Source organism: Gadus chalcogrammus, chromosome 18 (genome assembly GCF_026213295.1).
Source record: "Gadus chalcogrammus isolate NIFS_2021 chromosome 18, NIFS_Gcha_1.0, whole genome shotgun sequence".
NCBI lineage: Eukaryota > Metazoa > Chordata > Actinopteri > Gadiformes > Gadidae > Gadus > Gadus chalcogrammus.
In genome coordinates, this window is record NC_079429.1 from 10,475,845 (window position 1) to 10,501,322 (window position 25,478).

Consider the following 25,478-nt stretch of genomic DNA (forward strand, 5'->3'; position numbering starts at 1 on the left):
TGTATAATCTCCATTGGCATCAGATGCAAAAGGGTATTAATTCTACCGAACAATTTCCACTGACAGTGTCATTATTTAGTGTCATTATTATATTGACAGGCATAACTGTCAATAATGCCTATGAAGAAAGGTATTTCTTCTTCATAGGCATTATCTTTTTGAGGGCTGGATATTTATGCCATCATGACTCAAATTAAAACATAGAAACAGATGTTATGATGCAAAATCTTCAAAGCAGATTTTTATGTGTGCTATTACCATTATGATTTGTCCTCTTCATATTGAAATCTTGATGTTTGAAAGCAATGACGTAGTGTCTGTAAAACTGTACCAATTTGGCGAACAATAATGGTTACAAAAGAATTCGAACTCGAAGTGTTACGATTTAACCACAGCAAGCTAATGACAAGTTTCGTTAGAAATAAACTTTCTGGAGTAAATGACCAATGGATATTTTGAACCCTGTCCTATTGCCTGTATATATGATTAGAACATTTGGAAGCGCAAGGGACAGCCGATGTTTGCTTAGTGAAGCTGGACATTTTTAATTGGGTTCTTTTTTTGAAGAATTTCTAACCAATATTTTTTTGGTATTCACTTTCGCAGCTAATCAACCTTATTTAATATGCTTTGTCACCCAATGTTTTAAATCATCCAGATGAGCCACTGTATTCATTACAATTTTCATGACAGTGTAGCAAATGGTTAATAATGAGACTGAAACATTTCCAAGCATCATTGCATTCCCTTAATGTGAGTGCCTTATTGTTCTGAATGTAATCTGTGGAGGTTTGGTGGGCCTCTTCTCTGGTTGAGTACGGTATTGGTAAAAGGACATTAGCCATCCAACAATACAGTCTTCCTAACTATGTTTAAGTAAACACGTGTTTCATTGGTCTGACTTGCCTTTGGATGTTGTAGGCTTTGTCCAAACCATGATATACACAAAATAATTGTTCTCAAGAGGCAAAGATAAGGATGTAACGAATATGAAGTATATTTGTTTGCGTGTTTCTGTGTGTGTATGTGTGACCATGTCCACAATCCAAAACTGGCTACAAAGACTGTAATACATTTGTACACCTCGTACTGCCCAGCATTCAATCAAAACCACTTCATTCAACGCAGTTTCATTTTATTTTCAAACTATAATCAACCGAGTACTGGAATTCAATTTATTTAACTGTATTTTGTTCTCAATGACATAGCTGTGATTTTCTCAGCATTTGAGTTGTGAAAGACCGAATAAACCTGGTCTTAAAACCGCTGTATACACTGTACTCATGGCTCTATCTATTTTCTAACTGTTTTGGTCATGTTAGATTTAATTTTTGTATGTGCGTTTTGTATGTACGTTTTAAATTATATCTGTTGGCACTGAAATACATGTCCATCGGAAGGTAGAACCATCTAACCATATCACAGTCCTAAAGTCCGAAACTACAATTTTCTTAATTGTAATAATTATAAATCGCCGTATCGTTTCTTCATGCAATGCATTTCCCCAACAATAAAACCATTATCTGCATAATCTCTAATCAGATGTCCTTCGGACCAAAACGGATGGACAGAGTAGATTGCACATGTTTATGTTGGATCTCTTACACACATTCACTAGCTTCTCTTCCCTCTTTCCCACACACTTTTACAGAGAGACTCTTGTATGTCTGCCTGCCTGTGCCTGCCTACCTGTATGTCTGTGTCTGTATCAGTCCTTCTGTCTACCTGTCTGTGTCTTATGATGTTGTACCCTATAATGGGTTAATAATGTGTCATTTCCCTGTCGCCCCATGGTGACTGTTAACACACCTACATCTTATCAAAACATATGGGTCAGCGCCAGTTGTATAACCACCTGAACTCTTGGTCAAAGCAGGTTTTACAGTCCTCATCTCTGATAAGCCAAGAGTGGAGAGGTATTTAACAGTGTTGTGGGAAACCTTTCCCTTCCCATCCATAGAGCATTCTGGTAAACACGTTGCAGGATTAACAGGAAAAGTTTAAAACTGCTTAATGTAAGTTGTACTTGTATTACTTTTATATTGCATTTTGTACGTCGTTAAGTCTAAGTTTAATGCCAGGTGGAAAAGTGTCTGGATGGACTTGTAGGCTATATATGTACTAGTAGTAGTGGAAAAACACATTGTTGTAGTAATCTCCCTTGAGTGTGTCTTTCTATTAATATCCAAACGTAGCGTTCTTTCTTTGCAGTTCTGTGGACCTTTCTACATATTGCACTAATAGATTAGTATGCCTTGTTTTGACGACTTCATTATTTTGGCCATTTTAGCATGAAGTACTGCAATACATATCGACCTTAAATATAAGTTACTGTGTCTGAGAACATCTTTGTGTATTTGTGTGTGTGTGTGTATATGTGTCTACTATGCATGCACATGTAAGTGTGTGCATGTGTATATGAGTCTAAGCATACTTTTTTGTTTGTGTGTGCATGCCTTTGTGTGGGCTACAGAGCCATGGATGTGCGGCGCGTACTGTGCTGTGGTCTCTCTTGTCTATTGGTGTTCAAGGTGCTCATATTCCTCACCGTTGCCGCTGTCACTGTGACATTGATCACACTCTTGACTCAGGCAATCACATGTAAGCACACACACACACACACACACACACACACACACACACACACACACACACACACACACACACACACACACACACACACACACACACACACACACACACACACACACACACACAGGCCAAGATGCTTACACATGCAAACACACACAGCCAAGCACACATGTGAAAACATATCTGTATACATACAAATATCTACATAAATCAGGAGGGTCTTAATCACTGTAGTAACACACTGTTGTGATACATACATTGCATTAATTCTTTCTGGTATCCTCTTTCTTCTCCTCCTCCTGTCCGCTCCTCTTCTCTCCCTCCTCACCCTCCTCTCCCTCTTCCTCTCTAAAGACCCATACCCAACCGTTCCCTCCCAGGACCCCCCCTACCTGATCGGGGTGGGTCGCGCCGATTGTACTGGACCTCCTGCTGATATCCCTCTGGTCTGTTTGTCGCAAGCACACACATACACTCTCACTCTCACTCTCACTCTCTCTTACTCCCGCTCTGTCTTTGTATCTCTAACGTTTCTTACTCTCTCTCTCTCTCTCGTTCTCTCTCGTTCTCTCTCGTTCTCTCTCGTTCTCTCTCTCTCTCTCTCTCTCTTCCCCCCCCCCACTAGATGGGCTATGCTGTTCCCCAGCAGACAGCGGCCGGCATCCACACCCGTCTGTTCAGCAGGGCCTTCATCGTGGACGACGGGCATAAGAGGGTGGTCTTCATCACCGCCGATATCGGGATGGTTTCTCAGAGGCTGAGACTTGAGGTCTGTCTGTCAGTCTGTCTTTTGGACAGTAGATCAATGGCGGAAGGAAGGGCAATATTTCTGACTTTCTGTTTTATCACTGTGTCATGTCTGGCTTTCTGCTGGACGTCTGTCTGTCTGTCTGTCTGTCTGTCCATCTCACTGTATCTCCTGTTACATATCTATAAAGATTTTTTTCTTTTGTCTGTCTCACCTTTTTCCAATTCGCTGTAATTCTGTGAGTCTGTCTGTTGATCTGTCTGTCTGCCTCTCTATCTGTTTGACTGTCTGTCTCTATCTTCTTATATCTCCTGATATTCATTATATATATACAGTGTATGTATGTATGTATATGTATGTATATATATGTATATGTATATATATGTATATGTATAGACATACATTTATTGATGTAAATATGCATATATATTGTCTCTTGCAGGTGCTGAAGGCCCTTCAGGTGAAGTATGGGACCCTGTATCGCCAGGACAACGTGGTTCTGAGTGGGACCCACACCCATGGGGGTCCGGCCGGATACTTCCAGTACACCTTGTTCATCATCTCCAGCAAGGGCTATGTCAAGCCCGCCGTCAAGGCCCTGGTGGACGGCATCGTCCAGGTGTGTGTGTGATGCACACACTGTGACACAAATAAGATGGATGAAGACGCCATTTGAATTTCAGAGGATAGCCATAGCCCAGCACGTCCTTGTCAATCTCTTTGTCACTACAATGAATGAGTAACACCGCTCTGTTGGTCTCCAGAGCGTAGACAGAGCCCACCGCAGCATCAGGCCGGGCCGGATCTACATGAGCCAAGGAGCCCTGGAGGACAGCAGCCTGAACAGGAGCCCCCAGTCCTACCTCAACAACCCCCAGAAGGAGAGGGACAGGTGGGCTGGAGGAGGACCTGGAGGGGCTGGTGGGGGTGGGGGTAGTGATGGTTATGATGAGGAGGATGATGAGGATGATGGTGATGATGATGCTGAATGAGGTGGTGGTGAATGGGGTGGGGATGTTGATGCTGATGGTGGTGGTGGTGGTGGGGGGGGTGACCGTGGTGGTGATGCTGATTGTGGTGGTGTTGATGATGACCATAATGATGTTGGTTCTGCTGATGCTGACTATGTTGGTGGTGATTGTGGTGGGGGTTACGCTGATGACGGTGTTGGTGATGAGTTTGGATATTGTGGTGGTGGTGGTGGTGTAAGTGGTGACGGCGCTGTGGTGCATCATTAAACTGATGATGACAAAACAGACTCAAGGCATTTCGAATGCAGTGTGTGCAGATAAAGCTCAAGCGTATTGATTCCATTTCTCATCGTCTATAAGGTATGAAACCAATACGGACAAACAGGTGGTGGTGCTCAGGCTGACGGATCTGGACGGAGATGGTGTTGGTATGCTGAGGTACAGAACGTACCCCGACTTTGGAAAGAAACTCTGAACAAGGAGGGAATGAGCTGCTCCTTTCAGAATTGTTTCCGTATGTAATTGTTTTGCAAGTAATGAATGTCCCGCCCCTCCTGTCAGCTGGTTCGCTGTCCACGCTGTCAGTATGAATTACACCAATCAGATGATCAGCAGCGACAACATGGGATACGCCGCCTACCTTTTAGAACAGGACAAGAACAGAGGGTCCTTACCTGGAAAGGTGTGCGTGTGTGTGTGTGTGTCTGTGTCTGTGTTTTTGTGTGTTTTTTCTGCACTTTTTACATTTCAGTGATATCTAATATAAAATATACCAAAAGTTACCGCAATCAAGTTATTCTTTACTGAGCCTACATCCCTCTGTCCATCCCTCTGTCTTCTTGTCTGCTTCAGGGTCCGTTTGTGGCTGGGTTTTCCTCCAGTAACCTTGGCGACGTCAGTCCCAACACCAGAGGCCCGGTGTGTGCCAACACTGGTCTGCCCTGTGACTACCTCAACAGCTCCTGTCCTATAGGAGGGGTGAGCGCACGCATGCACGCGCGCATGCACGCACGCACAGATACACACCAAATTAAATGTGTCTATATGGGTGTATGTGACTGTGTGTGTAGACAAAGATGTGTCAAGCATATGGCCCGGGTGAGGACATGTTTGAAAGCACCCGACTCATCGGACACAACATCTACAAGAAGGCCAAGGTACTGTCTGTCTTTCCTTTAAGTACTATCCTTCTGCCCCTCTGTCCATCTGTCTGTCTGTCTGCCCTTTAAGTACTGCACGGCACCCTTATGTCTGTCTGTCTGTCTGTCTGTCTGTCTGTCTGTCTGTCTGTCTGTCTGTCTGTCTGTCTGTCTGTCTGTCTGTCTGTCTGTCTGTCTGTCTGTCTGTCTGTCTGTCTGTCTGTCTGTCTGTCTGTCTGTCTGTCTGTCCTTGATGCAGCCTGGCAAAATGTCACATCTGCCTTCTAAAGATGATGTGAAATGGCAGACAGATGGTATCCTAGTTCTCTAATAGGAATCTCTAAGTCAGAACAGGCTTCAAGAAGGAGAAGTTATATAGGTGGAATGTCATTTAATCCAAAAATATGCTAGGCAGCTGTGTGCTAACCCATTGAAGTCTCTTGTCCTTGTTTCTATGTGAGAGAGAGTAGAAATATGCTAAGATTTTTTTTTTTTTTTTTAAATGTTTCGTATTGTTGATTGACATTGCCAATGTGGTAGAAGTCATCAGACAGCAAAAATAAATTGCTGGTGAGGAATGCTGTTTTGTTGATAAGATTTCAATTGAAAATTAACAACTATTTAATACTATATAATCCTATACTAAAGAAATAATATTGGCCAAATAAAATAAAACATTATTGGCGTGATTATAATGAGCTTACAAGATGTCAAATCACATTCTCATCTTCCCAATCATTCTTTTGGCGTTGTTCTCCTCTGGTGTGTGGTTGCTGCCCCCTTTAGGAACTGTATGGTAAGGCAGACTGGGAAGTGACAGGGTTTCTGCATGCTGCTCATCAGTGGGTCAACATGACTGATGTCACCGTACAGATCAACTCAACACATACGGTCAGCCAGCACACAAAGCCACACTAATACACACACAATTACACAAACGCATACACTCACTTACTCACACATACACAAACCCAGGCACAAACCCACACATTCGCATTAACAAACAGTACACAAACACACACACAAACATACACACACACACACACAAGAAGACAACCATGCACTCACACATATTGTTTTTGTTTGTGTGTGTGTCTGATTGTGTGCCTGTGGCTGTACCTGTGTGTGTGTGTGTGTGTGTGTGTGGGGGGGGGGTTTGAGTGCCTGCGTGTGTGCATGTGTGTACACTACCCTATCATCCTTGAGGAGAGGCCTAATCTTTGCCCTTTCCTTAACAACCCATATCTGAATACCTTGAAGGCCAATGTGATAAATAGCCGTTCCTTGATAGTAAAACAAGCACTTGCGTGGGTATGGGTGTGTGTGTGTGTGTGTGTGTGTGTGTGTGTGTGTGTGTGTGTGTGTGTGTGTGTGTGTGTGTGTGTGCGTGTGCGTGTATGGATGTTAGGCCAGGACCTGTAAACCTGCGCTGGGCCACAGCTTCGCTGCAGGGACCACAGACGGAGGAGGGGACCTGAACTTCACCCAGGGTCAGGATGGAACCCAACACTATGAGGAGGAGGAGGGGGAGGAGGGGGAGGAGGAGGAGGACGGGGAGGAGGAGGACGGGGGAGGAGGGGGGGAGGGGGAGGGAGGAGGAGGAGGAGGAGGAGGAGGAGGAGGAGGAGGATAATGATAACAATGATGATGGCGAAACTTTGTATGTGTGTTGGTGCACCTGACTCTGTGCGTGTGTGTGTGTGTAGGGGCGGTGGAAGGCGACCCCTTCTGGGATGGTATAAGGAACGCCCTGGTGGGAGAACCATCCAATGAGACGCAAGAATGCCACCGACCCAAACCCATCTTGTTCAGCACCGGAGAGGTCGGCACAAAACACTGGTGCCTGTAGAGCATCAAATTAACATGATGACGTAATGACAGACTCATGACTTCCTGTCTGGCCTGATTACTTCCTGTCTCCAGATGTCCTGGCCCGTTCCCTGGCATCCTGAAATAGTGGACGTGCAGATCATCACTATCGGCTCTGTTGCCGTGGTTGCCGTGCCGGGAGAGATGACGTAAGAGCATGACATCAGGATTCAGTTAATGCTACTCTGCTAGCTTACAGGCTACATGAATGAGGCTCAGCTGGTAGGCTACCGCTAGCAACACTGATAAGGATCATCAATGTTCTCTATGTTCTCAACAGAACCATGTCAGGGAGAAGAATACGAGAGGCCATCAAACAGGTGACATACATATACACACACACGCACGCGCGCGCGCGCGCGCAAACAAACTCTATAACTAACTAACTAACCAACTACTATACGTGTTTTTGTGGGTGTGTGTGTTTTCGTAGGAGCTGGATTCTGGAAGTTCCTTTGAAGACACAACGGTGGTCATCGCAGGCCTGAGTAACACCTACACACACTACATCACAACGTACGAAGAGTACCAGGTATGTATGTGTGTGTGTGTGTGTTTGTGTTTGTCTTCAGGGGTAAAGGGGGTCTCATGACGGCCCCCTAGTGACTGTATCCCTACTCAGATCCAGAGGTACGAAGGGGCGTCGACCATCTACGGCCCGCACACGCTGGGTGCATACCTGCAGAAATACACAAACCTGGCCAGGGCCATCGCACAGGTGACCCATCCATCCGTCTGTCTGTCTTTGCGTCCGTCCATCTGCTTTTCTCTCTCAAAGTGTTTATCGTATCTTCTGCCCTGTGTATGGTTTCTTCTTCGTTGGTCGGTGTGTCGGTAGGGTACAGAGTCAGAGCTCCAGAGGGGCCCTGAGCCTCCGTACTTTGCCAACCTGCCCAACTTGCTGCCTGCTGCGCCCGTAGACAAGAAACCTGTCAACAGCAGCTTTGGACAAGTGCTGGAGCAAGTGCTGCCTGTTTACAGAGTGGTAAGGACACACACAACAACATAATATGCATGCAGACACACACACACACACACACACACACACACACACACACACACACACACACACACACACACACACACACACACACACACACACACACACACACACACACACACACACACACACACACACACACACACACACACGCATAAACATAGAAACACCTAAACAAAAACACTCAATCTCTTTAGAATTCAAGTTGCCTCATTGTGTGTCTGTGTGTATTTGTGTTCACAGGGTGACGTAGTCTCTGTCACATTTGTAGCAGGAAACCCCAGGCATTCTGGTGACATAGTAAGTTAATACATCGTTCATTGTTTCAGTATTCTATTCATCTCCTCCCCATCTTCATCCTCTTCATATCTTGTCTGCTCTCTCACTCTTCTGACTGTGCCTGTTCCAGAGAGACAAGACCTTTGTCACAGTGGAGGTGTTCCAGAACACCTCCTCAAGCTGGGAAGTGGTTCACACTGATGCATCATGGGAAACCAGGTGAGCCGTGCGTTTCCACCACGGTTGTAGTCTTGTCGTTACTCTTTTCTCTTCACCTGTCACTCCTCTCACCTACTACTCCTCCTCTCTGCTCCTCTTTCATTCTGCTTACCCCACCCACCTCCCCTAACATCTCTGCTCCTCACTCAACTCCTGTCCATCGTTTCCCCTCCTCTTCTCACCTCACCTCCCCTCTTCTCTCCTCTCAACTCCACTCCTCACTTCACCTCCCTCTCCTCTCCTCTCCTCTCCCATCATCTCTTCTCCTCACCCCCCCGCCCTCTCCACTCATCTCCTCTCCTCCCCTCTCCTCACCTTCCCTCCCATCTCCTCCCTTCTCCCCTCTTCACCTCTCCCCTCCTCTCCTCCCTTATCCTCACCCCCCCTCTCCCCTCATCTCCTCTCCTCCCCTCTCCTCACCCCTTCCCTCCCCTCTCCTCCCTTCTCCCCTCTCCCCCTCTCCCCTCCTCTCCTCCCTTATCCTCACCCCCCCTCTCCCCTCATCTCCTCTCCTCCCCTCTCCTCACCTTCCCTCCCCTCTCCTCCCTTCTCCCCTCTTCACCTCTCCCCTCCTCTCTTCCATTATCCTCACCCCCCCTCTCCCCTCCTCTCCTCCCTTATCCTCACCCCCCCTCTCCCCTCCTCTCCTCCCTTATCCTCACCCCCCCTCTTCCCTCATCTCCTCTCCTCCCCTCACCTTTCCTCCCCTCTCCTCCCTTCTCCCCTCTTCCCCTCTCCCCTCCTCTCTTCCATTATCCTCACCCCCCCTCTCCCCTCATCTCCTCTCCTCCCCTCTCCTCACCCCTTCCCTCCCCTCTCCCCTCCCCTCCAGGTTCCACTGGGTAAAGGGTTCAAACCGAGAGAGCAACGCCACGGTGGAGTGGCACATCCCCGCCTCGGCCCAGCAGGGCTCCTACAGGATCCAGCACTTCGGACACTATAAGAAGATGGTCGGCTTCCGGCCCCTCATCACAGCTTACCAGGGCAGCTCCGACGTCTTCGCCGTCTCACACACATATTACTACTGAAGCGCTCATACGTGAATAATGAGCTGGAAGGGATGGAAATGCAGTGATAGGAGTGAGTAAATGATTTAGGTATACCATGTTTATGGCTCCAAGAGATTTAGATGACGGGTGGATGGATATATAGGTAAATGGATGTATGGATGGACGAATGGAGGAATTTAAGTTCAAAGCATTTGACATTTGACCGGCTTGACGGTGACCTCTTGAAGCATTTCAAATCACATGACATCTTTGTTTGACCCTTCTAAAAGCAACAGGATCTAAACGCATTTTGTAATATAATCATTTTGCCAAGAATGAATGGCCTCCAGATTGACAGTGAAATAACTGTATGCTATCAGTATAAGTAAAGTGACTCTCATTATGTAAATAAAACTGATCATCAGACAGTATGTTGTTATGTCATGATCTTTCATTCCATAATAATTTTGGTTCAGTTGAGTACTGACTTGTAAGTACAAATTTGTTTATATAATAATTATTATACAACGTCTATCGTTAAATATCTAAAAATAAACTCACCCAACCTTGCTTTTATTTCAATGTCATTCAAATCAATACAATCATTCATTTTTTCAAATGTTGTTTTATTCATTATATTGGGGCGATCATCGATCAAGGCGCATTAGAATCATCAAAGCAGTTTTCTTCGAATACAGCCATTTTACTAGTGTACACTTTGGCTTCACCATTACAAATCACTGTCAAAACCAATTCATTCATTAGCCGAACCGCAAGTTATATGTCTCCAGTCAAATTATTAGAGCACAGAGAATTTATTTTTAAATATCCTCAAAAAATGCTAAAAAAAGAAAGAAAATCTGGTATAAAAATAAGTTCTAAGTGCTACACACACTTTTAATACTGTCACTGCTTTGGCTAGTTCAAAGTTTAGAATGTGTCGTTCATGTGTGTTTTGAAAGAAACACCAAGAGCCAACCTGAGACGTATAAAGTTACTAACTGATGATCTGAGATAGATTGCTCGTGTCTAACATGATGTCACCAATCAGTCTGTTTTTCCTGTAAGCTCTGGCATAATAAGTTAATTGAAACTTCACTAAACTTGTCTGGCAAACCAAACAAAGGCGCTTATAACAGAATATCACGAAAGCTAACTGTTTGCACACTATCAAAAGGGATGAATGTTTTTATATTCTTGTTATATCAATGTATATAAAACGCAATGTACAAATGTCATGTGACCCAAGGAAACATGAAGGTGGTAATGTAATTAGCATTAGGTGGAATACAGGGTCCCTCATCTCAAATCTATAACTTTTTTGGATTGTTTACTTTGTCTCCCAAAAATAGACGCTAGTGTTCACAGACAGGAACTGGCAGGCTAATTGTTAATTCATGAATGGAAGGGGGGGTTTCTTTTTGTTACAAGAAGGTAGTTGTGGAAGACTGATCTACATCAACAATGTCATGAGGAATAGACCTTTACAATGATACCTGTGTGTACTTCAAACAGCAACGAGTTGTCTCTTTTAACATGCAAACCACATTTTCACATTACAACATTTGAGAAAACTGGCAAGGCTCTCTGTTGTTGGGACGCCTATGGCATCTTTACATTTCAAATTGTACAGGTCTAGAGACAGAGTTGGGACATACATTTCTCTGGCTAGGCTTCAAGAATGGAATGGAAAAAGTAATACACCACAAGAATGGGTAAATATACAAACATCATTAAACCACAGAAAAACCCATGAAGGTATTAAGTACCAACACAGCTCCTTCTAAATGCCCTTGGGAAAACCTAATACTTCAGTTCTTACATACCTCACTACCAGGGCCTGTAGAGAACAGTGAAAATATATCTCAGCAGATTATGTTTTCTATACACCAAACACAATACTACATCTCACGAGGGAGAACTTTTTTCCTCTTCATGCATTTGCTTCCACATTGTTCAAAGAAAACATCTCGAACACGGGACAGAATAAGTAAACTAAGAACAACAAATACATTACATTGGCCTACATATGCAACTGAAATATTGCGGGAATTGGATTTAGAAAACAATGTATTTAACTAATATGGTCTTTTATTTTAGTTATGTACAGATAACTAATGGAAAAATAACAAAGATGATGGCTGTTCTTTGTAATAAAAAGTAAACACGCTTATCTTCTTAATATCTTCTATAATAAAAAATACAAATCCACTTAGAAAAATACCTATAGAAAAAGAACCCATTCCCAAAAATAGTTGTCAAGGACAGCCACAAAACACTACACACCTATATCATTATTCGGTTTAATTATTGGCTTTCAAGGAAATTCAAGGAATAATTCATTCAAATAATTAATACAATTTCAGCTTGTGATTGTAAATATGAGATAATCTATTTGAAAAGGAAAGAAAGGATAAAAAATTACTAAAATAAAAATTGTCAGAAAGAAACAATCTTTGGCAAATAACTACCAACCAGCAGTCAGAATGATGAAATCTTCAAGGAAAGTTTCCTTGGACCTTCAAGATCTTTTAAAAACCCTAACTTTTTCTCTGTCAACTCCCCAACCTCCCCACTTCCTTTAATTTATGTTAACATTCAAATGCGCCGAATCTGTTGTTACCAAAGTCAGTTTTGATCAGAACACCCCGTATCCGTCAGCGTGGCGGGTTGCCATGGCGAAGGCGGGGTATCCCTCGTAGGTGGTGTAGGCCATGAGGTCCTGGCCCAGAGACACCGCCTGCTTCAGCTGGGCCGTGGTGGAGGGGGTGGCCAAGGGGTAGCCTGGAAACAGAGGAGGGGGGAGAATCCTCACAATGTATTATTTATTATCCGTCATTACAATGCATCCACATTCTGTTGAGGGCATTTGACTCTGATGCTCAGCACTTTATTACTCGCGTTGAAAGGTGCTAACCCGTGTTTATTATTATATTGAACCTACAGATTCCTGAACCTACCAAACGTCCAGGTAGGTCTACAATAAGAATAGATTCCTCTTGCAAAAAAATAATATATACTTATACTCAATAATTCACGGACATGGTTAGTACAACTTTTTTAATTCATGGCAGGAGAAAAAAAAGGAAAAGAAAGAAAAAAGTTAAGGTTTTATGGAAATAGTTAGTTGGGTTTGGGGTACGGACCTTCACATACCTGGGAAGGCCACTGAAGTTACGCCAGCGTTGGCGGCAGCGAGGTCGGCAGCGCCATCTGTTGGCAGGCCCAGGGTCTGCAGCGCATGCTCCGCTGCGTGCACCTTGGCCTCGTCTACAGCACTGCACAGCTTAGAAGGGGTGAACGGATGGCTGGGGGACCCGGAGCAAACAGAGAGAGAGACATATGTCAACAAGGAAATAAATTGTGTTATTGTGCATGTGTATTGTGCAGAATACTATAATTAGTACCGTCCACCCCTCCCCATTAATCATTCCATCATCCATCCTTCACCCCTTCATCCCTCATCTGGCCATCCATAAATACTGCAAAAGTATACTGTAATACCTAATACAAATATTTACAATGATACATTTAGAGAGGGAGAGATGGAGAGATTCACCTGATCCACCCTGGCGATCGCATTGAAACGACATTTTCTGAAATTGATATGAAATCCCACAAAAGGCCCACAAAGAAGCGTTTGTCTGCGTCCTGATGGACTCACACGTTGGGGTACTGCGTGGCGAGGGCGGGGATGGTGACCTTATAGAGGAACAGCTGCCTCTGGTCAGGGCTGATGGCCGAGTGCAGCTGGTAGACGGGCTGGCCCCAGTTGTTCTTCTGACACACCTCCTCCAGCACCTGGAGCCGGGGCCGGGGCAGGGACGCAGAGTCAGGGGGAGACCACGGGGAGCACGGTGGATGTAGCAAAATTCAAATGGCAATGCAATTTGGAATTCCATTATGCATTTGACAATGCATTATGCAATTTTATAATGTAATTTGTAAATACGTTATTCAAAGTGTATTTTAAAATGCAAAGTGACAATGCAATCCTCATTTAAATTTGCAAAAGTTCTAACAATACAAATAGAATAACATTTTGTCAAATTCTTTGAGTTCCTTCATACAAATTGAAAAGCTATAGCGTCCCCGTGATTGCAATCCACTTCGCCACGCTCCGTGTGTTGCGATATTCAAATGACATTTCAATCCGCAAAACGGAATCCAAAGAGGAATCCAAAGAGTCAATATGCAAAGTGGCAAACGTATCAGCCAATCAGCGTCTGGGCGGGAACTACGTCACTTGCTCGTAATTTCCTTGTTCACTTCTAGTTCGTATGTGTCAGGTCCATGGTCACCAATGGTGATTATTGATACGCTCCGAAGTTTGGCCGATGATGTGGAGAACAATCGTGTTGAAGACACAGATGCAGTAGATAGAGTGCGTGTTCTGGGAGATAGGATAGACGACTTATCCTCACGGGTACGTTTTGACGCCAGTGTGGTAAACACAAAGATTTCCAAAGTGCTACAGGCACTGGGTGCGAAACATAGGGTCGGGAGACCCACCGTCTCCACCCACTCCTCACCTACAACGCTCTCCACAACCTAGCCCCCAGTTACCTCTGGGACCTCCTCCAAGAATACACTCCCTCCCGCTCCCTCCGCTCAACCTCTGCTGGACTACTATGTATCCCCACATCACGACTCATTACGAATGGGTGCCCGGTCATTCAGCTGTTCAGCACCCAGGCTCTGGAACTCCCTCCCCCCACACATAAAACAGTCTGACACAATAGAAAGTGACGTAGTTCCCGCTGGTGGCTGATACGTTTGCCACTTTGCATATTGACTTTTTGGATTCCTCTTTGGATTCCTCTTTGGATTCCGTTTTGGATTCCGTTTTGCGGATTGAAATGTCATTTGAATATCGCAACACACGGAGCGTGGCGAAGTGGATTGCAATCACGGGGACGCTATAGCTTTTCAATTTGTATGAAGGAACTCAAAGAATTTGACAAAATGTTATTCTATTTGTATTGTTAGAACTTTTGCAAATTTAAATGAGGATTGCATTGTCACTTTGCATTTTAAAATACACTTTGAATAACGTATTTACAAATTACATTATGAAATTGCATAATGCATTGTCAATTGCATAACGTAATTACTTATTGAATTGCAAATTGCAAATTGCATTGCCATTTGAATTTTGCTACATATATGCTTCCATAAACTGCACATGACGAAGCTGAAATACTGTCTCGCGTCGGCCGAAAACATGAAACCGAAAAGGGCGTTGAAGTTCGGATCTTTTCCGAGCGATACTAAATGTCGATCCACTTGTTGTGCCTATATTTGTGCTGTTAATAGTCACTCTGTTTCAACGGTCATTGGCGCTTGTAGAGGTAGAACTGCCTGTTTGCGGCTAAAATATTGGTTTGTCTCTTTCACAAAACTTCACGGCTGCATAGAAAACGAGAAAAATATTATTCCTCGGTTTATCCAAATCGGCCAGGTCTTCATTGTTACTCTCTCAATCGTCCCGGAACAAACGACTCCGACGCCAACCAATAGGGTGCCAGTGTCCCCCCGGGCGCGGCCACTCACCTGTGGCGGGTGCTTTATCTCGGGGAGCTTGAGGCCAATGGCGGAGGGGTTCAAGGGGGTGAGCTCCATGCCGGGCAGCAGGTCGTACAGCTTGTCCTCCGCCCGCTTGTCCGCCTTCAGCCCGTAGGCGGCGCCCATGCCCCCGCCGGGCGCCACCATGCGCCCCACGCCGCCCACGCCCCCCGCGGCGGCGTAGGCCAGGTAGCCCCTCCCCCCCAGACCCCGCACCCCAGCAGCCCCTACAGGTACAGTCATGTAAATTTCTACAGGAAAACCAAGAGGGTATTGAAATCAATCAAATCACGGGAAATCAACGTTGGAGGAAAGCAAAAACAAATTAGCCTGAAGTGCGGAGATGGTTGTAGCCAGAATCAGGGACTGCTTCGATGAGCCAACGTTGATATGTTGTAGGCCTATGTGTCTAATCTTATCTAGTCTAATCTAGTTTAAAATTGAGTTTAATCGTATAATCTTGTTTTATGTAATGGTATCTAGTCTATATAATGCTTATCTATTCTAATTCAAATAATTCAATTCTAATCAAATCTAAACTAATCTACTCTAATCATGCATAATATTGTATAGTTTAATTGAATGCAATATAATTTAAATGTGTTGCTTCTACTCAAATGTGTAGAGTTTGGACCCTCCCAATCAAATAAAATATTATGAATCAGCTAGTCCACGGAGCGAGGTTCAGTGAGGTGGAGGCTACAACCATGTCGCTGAATGATTTCTGCTTAGCCAGCACAGTACAGTCACATGATTCTTCTCCTCAAAAGGCTCTGCTTGCTGGGAGGTCAATTTGAATGATCACAACGTTTTTTTTCTTATTCGTTTTTTCATTGATTAGACGAATGAGCACTTGGGACTTGATTTTTCATTATCAGAACCTTGATGAAATAGGTGGATTTCCTTGATCCAACCACAGGTTCTGAATTTGAAGTGAAGATGGTTTGGACCTTTGATCATTGGTTTGATCTTATCAAAGAAAATTTCAATGTGATTTGATTTCAAATGGATTGATAGTAATACTGAAACATCAATTTCCTTATTTGTGTTTTTGATTCAGTCTGTAGACTGTAATATGCAGGCGCAGCGAGATACAGATAGTAAAGTACGTCAATCAGATATCTAATTTAACAATATGGAGTGCAAACACATAAACCCTGTTATTCATGTGCACTTTGTTATTCAAAAATGTCATGATTCAATTTTGAGTGACAAAATGAAAACTCCAAAAGTAATAAATCAATGCTCAAAGCCACTCAAAAAGTGGGTCTGGAAACCAGATTGGTGATTACCATAATGTGAGAAAACAAATTTCAAGGCTCTTTTCAAGGCTTTTGATTAACACACGGTAGATTTGTTCACAATTACACCTTTATGATAAATAATGAAATAATGAAGGTATTCAATAACTCTAAATATAAACGCAGCTAAACTAAACGGTGAGTGCTGGGGCCTGCTCACCTCTGACGGAGGGCGGTCTGATGAGGCCCCGCCCCCCGATGGGGGCCTTGGAGGGCGGGAAGCGGAACTGACTGGGCACGGCCGCGTACGCCTGGGGGGCGTAGAACACGGGCGCGCCCAGGTAGGCCGCGGTGGGGTCGTACACCTGGAGGGAGGGGGAGGGAGGGAGGGAGGGAGGGCGGTAGGGAGTTGGTTTAAGTGAAAATAAATGTGATCAAATAAGAAAATAAGAATGACAGACATTTAACAGGCATAACGCAATTAAATAACTTTCGATGAAAAACCTCATTAGAAAAATCCATAGAAAGAGAGAGAATAACTATTAAGTCAAGATTAGATTAGATAAGATAATAAGCAAGGGTTGTTAGAAAAAACAGACACATTACATTTATATTTGAGTCATTAAGACCGGCACTCAATTGTGATAATCCAGTAGAGCAGTGGTTCCCAACCTTAGACTTCTAGGTGGACCACTAAATTGTCATGAAGACCTTTCGCAGACATCCTCATATGGAAAATGGTAAAAAACAACAACTATAAATACACATGCTCTAGCTGATCAAAAATGAACAATGCCCACTTGGCACACGATTACCTAAGCCAGAAGTCAAACAGAGGTAAACAGAGGATAGGAGGATATTCATATAATTCAAGAATAAATTCAGACGCGTCCCCTGCAGGACCCTCGTGTACCACCAGCGGCACGCGTACCGCAGGTTGGAACACAACTGCAGTAGATGAGGCCCCCCGTATAATCAAGCGCTGCTACACTCAGAGCTCTGAGCGGGCGTCCTCTGTACCGTTGTGCTGAAGGCGGACGGCGGTGGCCCCGCCCTGCTCACCTGTCCCACGGCGTAGGCGGTGTAGTCGGTCTGTTGCAGCGAGCTGCCCCGCCCCCCGGTGCCGCGGGTGTAGCGCACGTAGCTGTCCTTGTCCACGGGCTTGGCCAGGGTCACCTCGATGGGGGATCCCTCGATCAGCTGGAGGGAGGGGGGGGGGAGAGCGGAGGGGTCGTTGTGACGGGGGGGCGGCTCACAGAACAGGTAGGAAAACTAGACTGGGGCGCCGACACTGATAGACATGAGGAAATGCTCATAAAATAATTGTTAAGGCTTATTTATGGGTTGGAGTGGGGGGGCCCTGTAATCGGTACATTCAGATCGGAGTCTCAAACATCCGACCGGAGACGGACGGAGGCGCTGACCTTCCCGTTGAGGGCGTTCATAGCGGTGATGGCGTCCTCCCGCAGGGTGAAGTGGACGAAGGCGTAGTCTCGGATCTTCTTCACGCGCTCCACGGACCCTGTGGAGGAGCAGAGGGCTCTTCACGATCACGTCACACCGTTCGGCGGTCACTTTAACGCCTGGCATTTCATTAACGTGACGACTTGAGTGAAGACTCTCCAGCCAGTTGAAACGATTCGATGGTTATTTGTTGTTAATGTTATCATCACAGCAGTGCTCTTAAAAGTCACCGGTAGTAGTATCGCTTTTGCTACTTCGACTACTTGTAGTGGTACTACAATTATGTTATTACTACCTGAGCAATACTGCTGTTTAACACTTTCGTCATTATGTCTCTGTTGTAGTCACCAGTGTTATTATCAGCACTCCTTCTAAAAGTGCTATAGTATATGAAGCGTCAACCTAGCTTGATGCTGCTGAACTCTTTCTACATCAGCTCTCTGCTATTGTCAACCGTTTTAATATCAGCACTACGTACTATAGTATATGAAGTGTCTACCTGGCTTGATGCTGTTAAACTCCTTCTCTATGGTCTCCTCTGCGGTCTGCAGCATCAGGTTCCTGATGTACAGGATCTTGACGGTTGCCATGGTGTCCTCGTCCACCTCCACCTCTGGCTCCGCCCAGTCCACGGCGATAGCGTGGCCCCACAGCTGAATGCGGCCTGAGGAAATGGAAGGAGACAGAAATGTCACCTTACATCAAGGCAGACTAGTCTATGGAAACGTACAGAGATGCATGGAATCGAAGGGAATAGATTCAGAAAATGTGTGTGTGTGGGGGGGGGAGGGGGGGGGGGGGGGGGGAACAAGCTAGACTGAGGTCAACAAAACAAGACACTACGGAGGTGGAGCTAAAATGGCTGCCAGTAACAACACAAATTTTATCTAATCATTTAACTCTGAATTTCACATGATATGTCAGTTCATTGGAATGATAGGAAACATTAAACAACTCATTTACCAAGAATCAGGAAATACACTGTTACTGAGAACTAGTTTGACCGTTTTATTAAGGCGTTATCTTATTTCGTCAATATTCTTGCTTCCTGTTTATTACCTGTATTCCTCCACTTTACTGGAAGCCCTTTTCAACAACCTTTTGTTGCACATTGCATTTTACTTATTGTATTCATTATTTAATTGTATTTTCTACCCACAGCTACATGCTGTTTGAATTTAAGTACTCTACACAAATTAAGTCTAAATAATTGACTTTTGAACAAAACACCAAGAAACAAGCAACAGACATTATTGAAGATTACAAAGTTTATAATATTCCCCCATACGATTCTGATAAGGTGGTGATACCCACAACACATCTACGTGTTGCGTATAAACTGACTAGCTTATCTGTGTCATATCTTATCATGGGAAGGTCTCCCCAGTATCGGACCATGACCCTGGAATAGAGGTGAGGCGATCGGGTGACTCAGCAGAATGCGCTAAAGTGCTTGAATACACGCAGCATATGGGAATCACTTTACCTTCCTCACTGAGATCCCTATCTTTTTAAGATGTAAAATTGCATTGTTTTTTTCAGGTTGGTTTTGTGATTGTGATTTGAATTGGGTGGAAAGTCATTCATCTTATTTGATGTAACAAATGCTTAAGAAATTAAAAAAAAATGAAAGCTCATTACTGCCTCAGAAATCCTGAGGCAATCGATTGATTCAGTTCAGAAATGTAGAAATGTCCTTCCCTTGGCGGCAGGTAGAATGACATCAGTAGAGTAGCAGTTAGATCCAACATGGCCGCCTTCGGTTCCCTACCTGGCAGCAGTTTGCGGCGCGCCATGGCGGCGGCCCGGTGGCTCTCGTACTCCACAAAGGCGAAGCCTCGGTTCTTGGTCTTGTCGGCGGCGCTGGGGTAGACGATGACCTCTATGACGCCGTCCGTCACCTTCCTCATCTCCGTCAGGATCTCCTCGCGCTTCTTGGTCTTGGGGATGCCGCCCACGAAGAGGCGGCAGTTGTCCACGCTGGCGCACACGCCCAGGAGACGGCCGTTCCTGAGGACGTTCAGGACGTTTCGGTGTTGGTTTGTTGCAATGTTTTCCCTCAAACGTCGAGCAGTTTGAAATTAACCGACAACAGACACGGATCGACAGATTTTTAAGGATACTGTAGCTGTTAAATTCGTTGTTTTTTTTAACAGGACATTAAAGACAGACAGGGAATTGTCTCAAAAGGGTTGAACGGGACGTTTCTTCAAAACTGACTGATCGTGTGAATGCCTAGTTCTAGCATTTGTGAAATCACAGATATCGGACACCCATACATCCACAACGTTATTTCTCCATCGATGATTTGTCTGTTCTTTCATACCTTAATAAGACAGTGAAGACAGAGGCCGAGGGTTGAATGAGAAAATGAATAACATGGAGCCTCTGACCACAGGCAGGAACTAACCCTAAGTCACGGGTTGATTAGTGCGCCCAGCCATAATATGAATTAAACATTGGTACTTAATTGAACATAATTGAACATAGACTACTTCTCAATGGAGTGTTAAGTGTGTAAAAGTGAGGTGCATTGGCCTGGGTGGCGACGTCATGACAACCACAAACCTGATCTCATAGTTATTGAGCTGCTTCATGGCCGTCTTGGCTTCCTGTTTGGTGTGGAAGGTGACGAAGGCATAGCCCCTGTTGTTCCCGTTGAAGTCCATCATCATCCTCACCTCATACACCTTACCAAACTGAGAAAGGAGGGGGATATGAGGGAGGGAGAGAGAGAGAGAGAGAGAGAGAGAGAGAGAGAGAGAGAGAGAGAGAGAGAGAGAGAGAGAGAGAGAGAGAGAGAGAGAGAGAGAGAGAGAGAGAGAGAGAGAGAGAGAGAGAGAGAGAGAGAGATTTATGATAAACATTTACAGAGATGGATACGGTGAACAATCCCAAACTAGATAACTTAGCTACACTTTTGTTGATAACCTCACAAGGTCAATTAGATAATGGGTGAACTATAAGACTATAAAGTGAGCATTAATCGGTCAACTTGGGTAAGAGATATTCCGTATGGACCAGTAAACACAATCTGCATTCATGTGTTGTGAGTGTGTGGAGTCTCCTCCTGCTCACCTTCTCACAGAGAGGCACCAGTTCGTCCTCAAACAGGTCTCTGGGGAGCTTCCCAACGAAGATCTCACTGCCCCTCTCTGGTGGGGGCCCCTCCCAGCCCGGCGGGGGCCCTCCAAACCGCCGCTGGCCGTTCTCCTGTGTGGAGGAAACACAAACGTCTCAGTCGGGAGGGGCAACAGTGATGCAAGACCCCGACACAAGCTCTCGCTGATTGCACGGCTTCCTACTAAATAAATCATTCACTACATTTCAAATTCTTATGTTTCATGGATCAGGAAGATTATATAACAGACATAAATCATAACATTATATGATTGAGCCACGGAGTGTATAGGTTTCAGGCCCTCGACTGACACGCCCGTGCATGCACACACACACACACACACACACACACACACACACACACACACACACACACACACACACACACACACACACACACACACACACACACACACACATACACACACACACGCATTGAGAGATACAGAGAGAGAGACTACTGGTTTGATGGAGGTAGAGAGATAGAGATAGAGGAAGATGAAGGGGATATTGGAGAACGGTTATGATGAGCAGGAAGGGATCTGTCATGTTTCTACTGCGTTGGCGTACATTGCCCACATGGTGGCGCAAACACACAAACTAGCACACACACACACACACACACACACACACACACACACACACACACACACACACACACACACACACACACACACACACACACAGAAACACACGCACACACACGCACACACAGACACACACACACACACACACACACACACACACACACACACACACACACACACACACACACACACACACACACACACACACACACACACACACACACACACACACACACACTCATCACTGAAACAAGAACTTTGCAGAAAGCCAAAGACCTTTAGGTCCAAAAACCAATTTTTCCCTGGACTTATCCTCTGACTTTGACGTTGACAGTCAGGGGGCTGAGGTAACGTCTGCTTCAGGTTAGTAAGGTGGGCCCCATTTGTGGCCTCATTTCAAACGAATGCAATAACTGCTGTCACATTCTTATATATAATATATTATAGGTGTATCCATTTCTTTGAATCACACCATACTTTGGTCATTGCCATTCATTCAATACTCATCTCCACCAATTTCAACCAATAAAAGGATGAAAGAATGAAGGAATTTGATGTTTTAATTGCCAAACTTTTCGGTACATAAAAACAACAAAAACTAACTTTTTGGAAAAAGCATTTGAAATGTTACTGATGTCATAACAGAATTGATGCAATCTCTGATATCTGTTTCAGCTGTTAAACATGAGGTCCAATCCTTGCTTGTAATGCATCATTCTATCATTGATATTTATTGTTATTTAAAGTATGCTACGCGCGTTTCCCATACTTATTGCTGGGAAAAGTCAATGCGTATAAGAATAATACGAAAAATAGCAGAACATAGGCTGACGTTAATGCCACAATACTAAAGTACCTTTTTTTGTTGCTTAAGCTTCAGTGCACGAAAAGTAATTTAAAATTGATTGATATAGTGAGTTAAAAGAATATAAATCTATATCCAATCTTAACTTATTTCTTGTTTCTGTTCTATTTTGACTCAGATATGTTCTTGAAAGTGGTCCCCATAGTGAGTCTTAAGAATATGTGAGTAATCATTATCCAAAGACAGGCTTGTGCTCAAAAATAACATGGGGCTGATACTGTGGAGTGGTTACAATGAACTCTAGTGCACAGATAACGCTGTTTTGTAACCTTTCAGGCTGTTAATAGAGTGAAGCATTTTTCCAAAGCGCTGTGTTTGATTAGATTGCTAGTTGTTTTCCTTAGCTTCCATTAGTACCTGAACATTTGTACAATTAGTACATTATGCATACATGTATTTTATTACATGCTTGTGGTCACTTCACACACTCACACACACACACACACACTCACACACACACACACACACACATACAAACACGCACTCACTCACTCACTCACTCACTCACTCACTCACTCACTCACTCACTCACTCACACACACACACACACACACACACACACACACACACACACACACACACACACACACACACACACACACACACACACACACACACACACACACACACACACACACACACACACACACACACACACACACACACCTGGAGCAGCTGATATCCTGTGCGTTGTATCAGGGCCCTGAGGGCCACCTCCTTCTGGGTCCCGGCCAGGTCATCCCCTGCTTTCTGATTGGATTCCATTGGGTGTGATTGACAGCAATATGTAAATCAGGGAAATTAGGGGTGCTCACTGAAACACAAAAGGATGGACAAGAAATTAAGGTCATTCTGTCTGTAGGTTGTGTAAGAAGTACTTAGATATATTCAGATGATACGTACAGGTGATGGAACCATGGCCAACATTACATTTTTAAAATACACATGATAGTTTGCTTCCGATTAAAAACATGAAACCGACATGTTTTTTTCACAAGGCTCTTTCTGACACTCACTTTATTCAACCGGTGATTGATTACATTTTACTGATTCAAATTGATTTGTTATTGTCACTGAGAATTGTAACACGGATACTGGATTCCAAATTCACAATGTTGGAGAGAGTTGTCTCCGCCCACTCATACCCAGACTCAGAGCTCACATGGGTTGCCAGGTTGGGGACAATGAATGAACAGGAGTGCAAGAAAAGCTGAGCACAATATTCTATTTTTGAACTATTCTATTTTGACAATGACATGTTTGCATTATATTTATTATATTATATACCAGCTCATGTGGCACCCATTTTCAGATCCTTCTATGCTCTAAACTGTCTATCTTTCAGCTCTGCTCTGTTCATGGAGATTTTTGAGAATGAGAGAAGAAAAAAAGAGAATGAGGCGTTTAAGGTTTGTTAGAATCTAGAAATATTTAAGGTGATCCAGTTAGTTTGCCTGCTACCATGGCTGTGTTTGTCTGCCAATATGTTTCATATCTGGCAACCCGGGCTACCCAGAGAATAGTGGAACATGACACACAAGCCAATTCTAAGGAGAGCATACTGGCAGTAGCATTGTTGGCTGCTGTCAGATAAGTATGTTTTCATAATCTATTTTTTGACTAATTACAGTAAATGTGTTACATATAGCACCTTAAAATCACTGTCATGCAATCAGGTTAACTGATCCATGCTGCCATGCTTTGTGCATGGCAAGCAAAATGATCACATCATTCTGCTCTGGCTAACAAACAGCTGTAAATGGCTAACAAAACAGCTGCAACTGCTAGCGCACATCTGCTAGCATGATTTGTTTACTATTCATCCCGCTCTAAATCACACATTCCTCATGGCATGTTGTATTTAAAGAAGATGGAAAGATACATATCTATCTACAACACCACCTCTAACAGTTTGACAGTTGCAAATATTAAGGCTGTTGCTGGACTGGTGACGTATGTAAAGAAAACATCAGTGAATAATATCTTCAATGCAAGGCTTATTTGGTCAAATGTACAAATTGAAAACATTTGTTGTGAATAAAATTACAATTAAAAAATGTATAAATTGTAATCAAAGTCTAGATAATCAGACTACATGCACATGCTTTATATTCATGTTAATTTCCCCGTACGATGTGCCCTAACAAGCACTCTGTGGTTTTATATTGTCATAGGGCACTGGGGAAGCACTGTGAGCTTCAGACTAATGCTAATACAGAAAATACTAATTAAAATGGTGGCCCTGCCTGAATGTAAATCCCTTAACTAATATCCTCCTAACCCCACCAATATACAACCAACAACCCCAACAACCAGTCACATCTGACATGACATGACAGCATTAAGTTCAAAGAGTTCAAACTTAGCTTCTCATTAATACCACCAATTTGGAACCATGTTGTCTGATTCATTCATTCGTACTAAAACGGATGCTACAACATGACAGCCATCGCTTAATATCACCACAAAGCAGTACAAACCGAAAAACAGATCAAGGCCCTACCTTCAGTATATCAAGCAATTGTGTGTATAGCAGGTGCATAACTAAGTACTACCTAAAGCAGGCAAAATGCACATTTCACAAGGAAGAACAGTAAATAAAAATGTTTACTTCTGCTTTAATTTGTTACTCCTGCATTTATTTTGTTACATATACATAACTTTTTCAAGAAAAGCTAGCCTGTCTCTATGTTGGTGACTATAAAACATGCTAGCATGAGCTATGGCGGTAGATTTGTTGGTGGCTAACTCTGGACGCTAACCCAGTAGCTAAGGGACACTGACAGATGGGTTGTAGCCTAGCTGTGTACCTGTTTCAGAGCCGCTAGAG

General features: G+C 44.0%; 2 protein-coding genes across 3 annotated transcripts in view; one reads left to right on the forward strand and one right to left on the reverse strand.

Moving 5' to 3' along the window:
* Window positions 1-20: 20 nt before the first annotated feature.
* Window positions 21-10,361, forward strand: asah2 (N-acylsphingosine amidohydrolase 2). The gene is made up of 21 exons (XM_056576444.1): window positions 21-2,015; window positions 2,474-2,601; window positions 2,947-3,038; window positions 3,218-3,361; window positions 3,783-3,959; window positions 4,105-4,232; window positions 4,672-4,749; window positions 4,873-4,993; window positions 5,164-5,289; window positions 5,382-5,468; window positions 6,237-6,341; window positions 6,859-6,940; window positions 7,157-7,272; window positions 7,374-7,468; window positions 7,600-7,639; window positions 7,753-7,851; window positions 7,942-8,037; window positions 8,158-8,304; window positions 8,563-8,619; window positions 8,729-8,817; window positions 9,650-10,361. The coding sequence occupies exons 2-21, from the start codon at window positions 2,478-2,480 to the stop codon at window positions 9,843-9,845; spliced, it is 2,199 nt and encodes a 732-aa protein (XP_056432419.1). The 5' UTR covers window positions 21-2,015; window positions 2,474-2,477; the 3' UTR covers window positions 9,846-10,361.
* Window positions 10,362-11,224: 863 nt separating this feature from the next.
* LOC130370902 (APOBEC1 complementation factor-like) overlaps window positions 11,225-25,478 on the reverse strand; it is an 18,380-nt gene continuing 4,126 nt past the window's right edge. The window contains exons 2-13 of one of the 2 annotated variants that reach the window (XM_056576445.1): window positions 23,315-23,462; window positions 21,155-21,289; window positions 20,645-20,775; window positions 19,848-20,086; window positions 18,576-18,740; window positions 18,037-18,134; window positions 17,675-17,812; window positions 16,833-16,977; window positions 15,360-15,622; window positions 13,471-13,607; window positions 12,963-13,114; window positions 11,225-12,590 (exon numbers count right to left, since the gene is read on the reverse strand). In XM_056576445.1, coding sequence (XP_056432420.1) covers window positions 12,445-12,590; window positions 12,963-13,114; window positions 13,471-13,607; window positions 15,360-15,622; window positions 16,833-16,977; window positions 17,675-17,812; window positions 18,037-18,134; window positions 18,576-18,740; window positions 19,848-20,086; window positions 20,645-20,775; window positions 21,155-21,289; window positions 23,315-23,413 — 1,848 coding nt within the window. In that variant the 5' untranslated portion in view covers window positions 23,414-23,462 and the 3' untranslated portion in view covers window positions 11,225-12,444. Of the gene's footprint in view, window positions 12,591-12,952; window positions 13,115-13,470; window positions 13,608-15,359; window positions 15,623-16,832; window positions 16,978-17,674; window positions 17,813-18,036; window positions 18,135-18,575; window positions 18,741-19,847; window positions 20,087-20,644; window positions 20,776-21,154; window positions 21,290-23,314; window positions 23,463-25,478 lie in introns of both variants that reach the window. The other variant, XM_056576446.1, reaches the window with a different exon arrangement.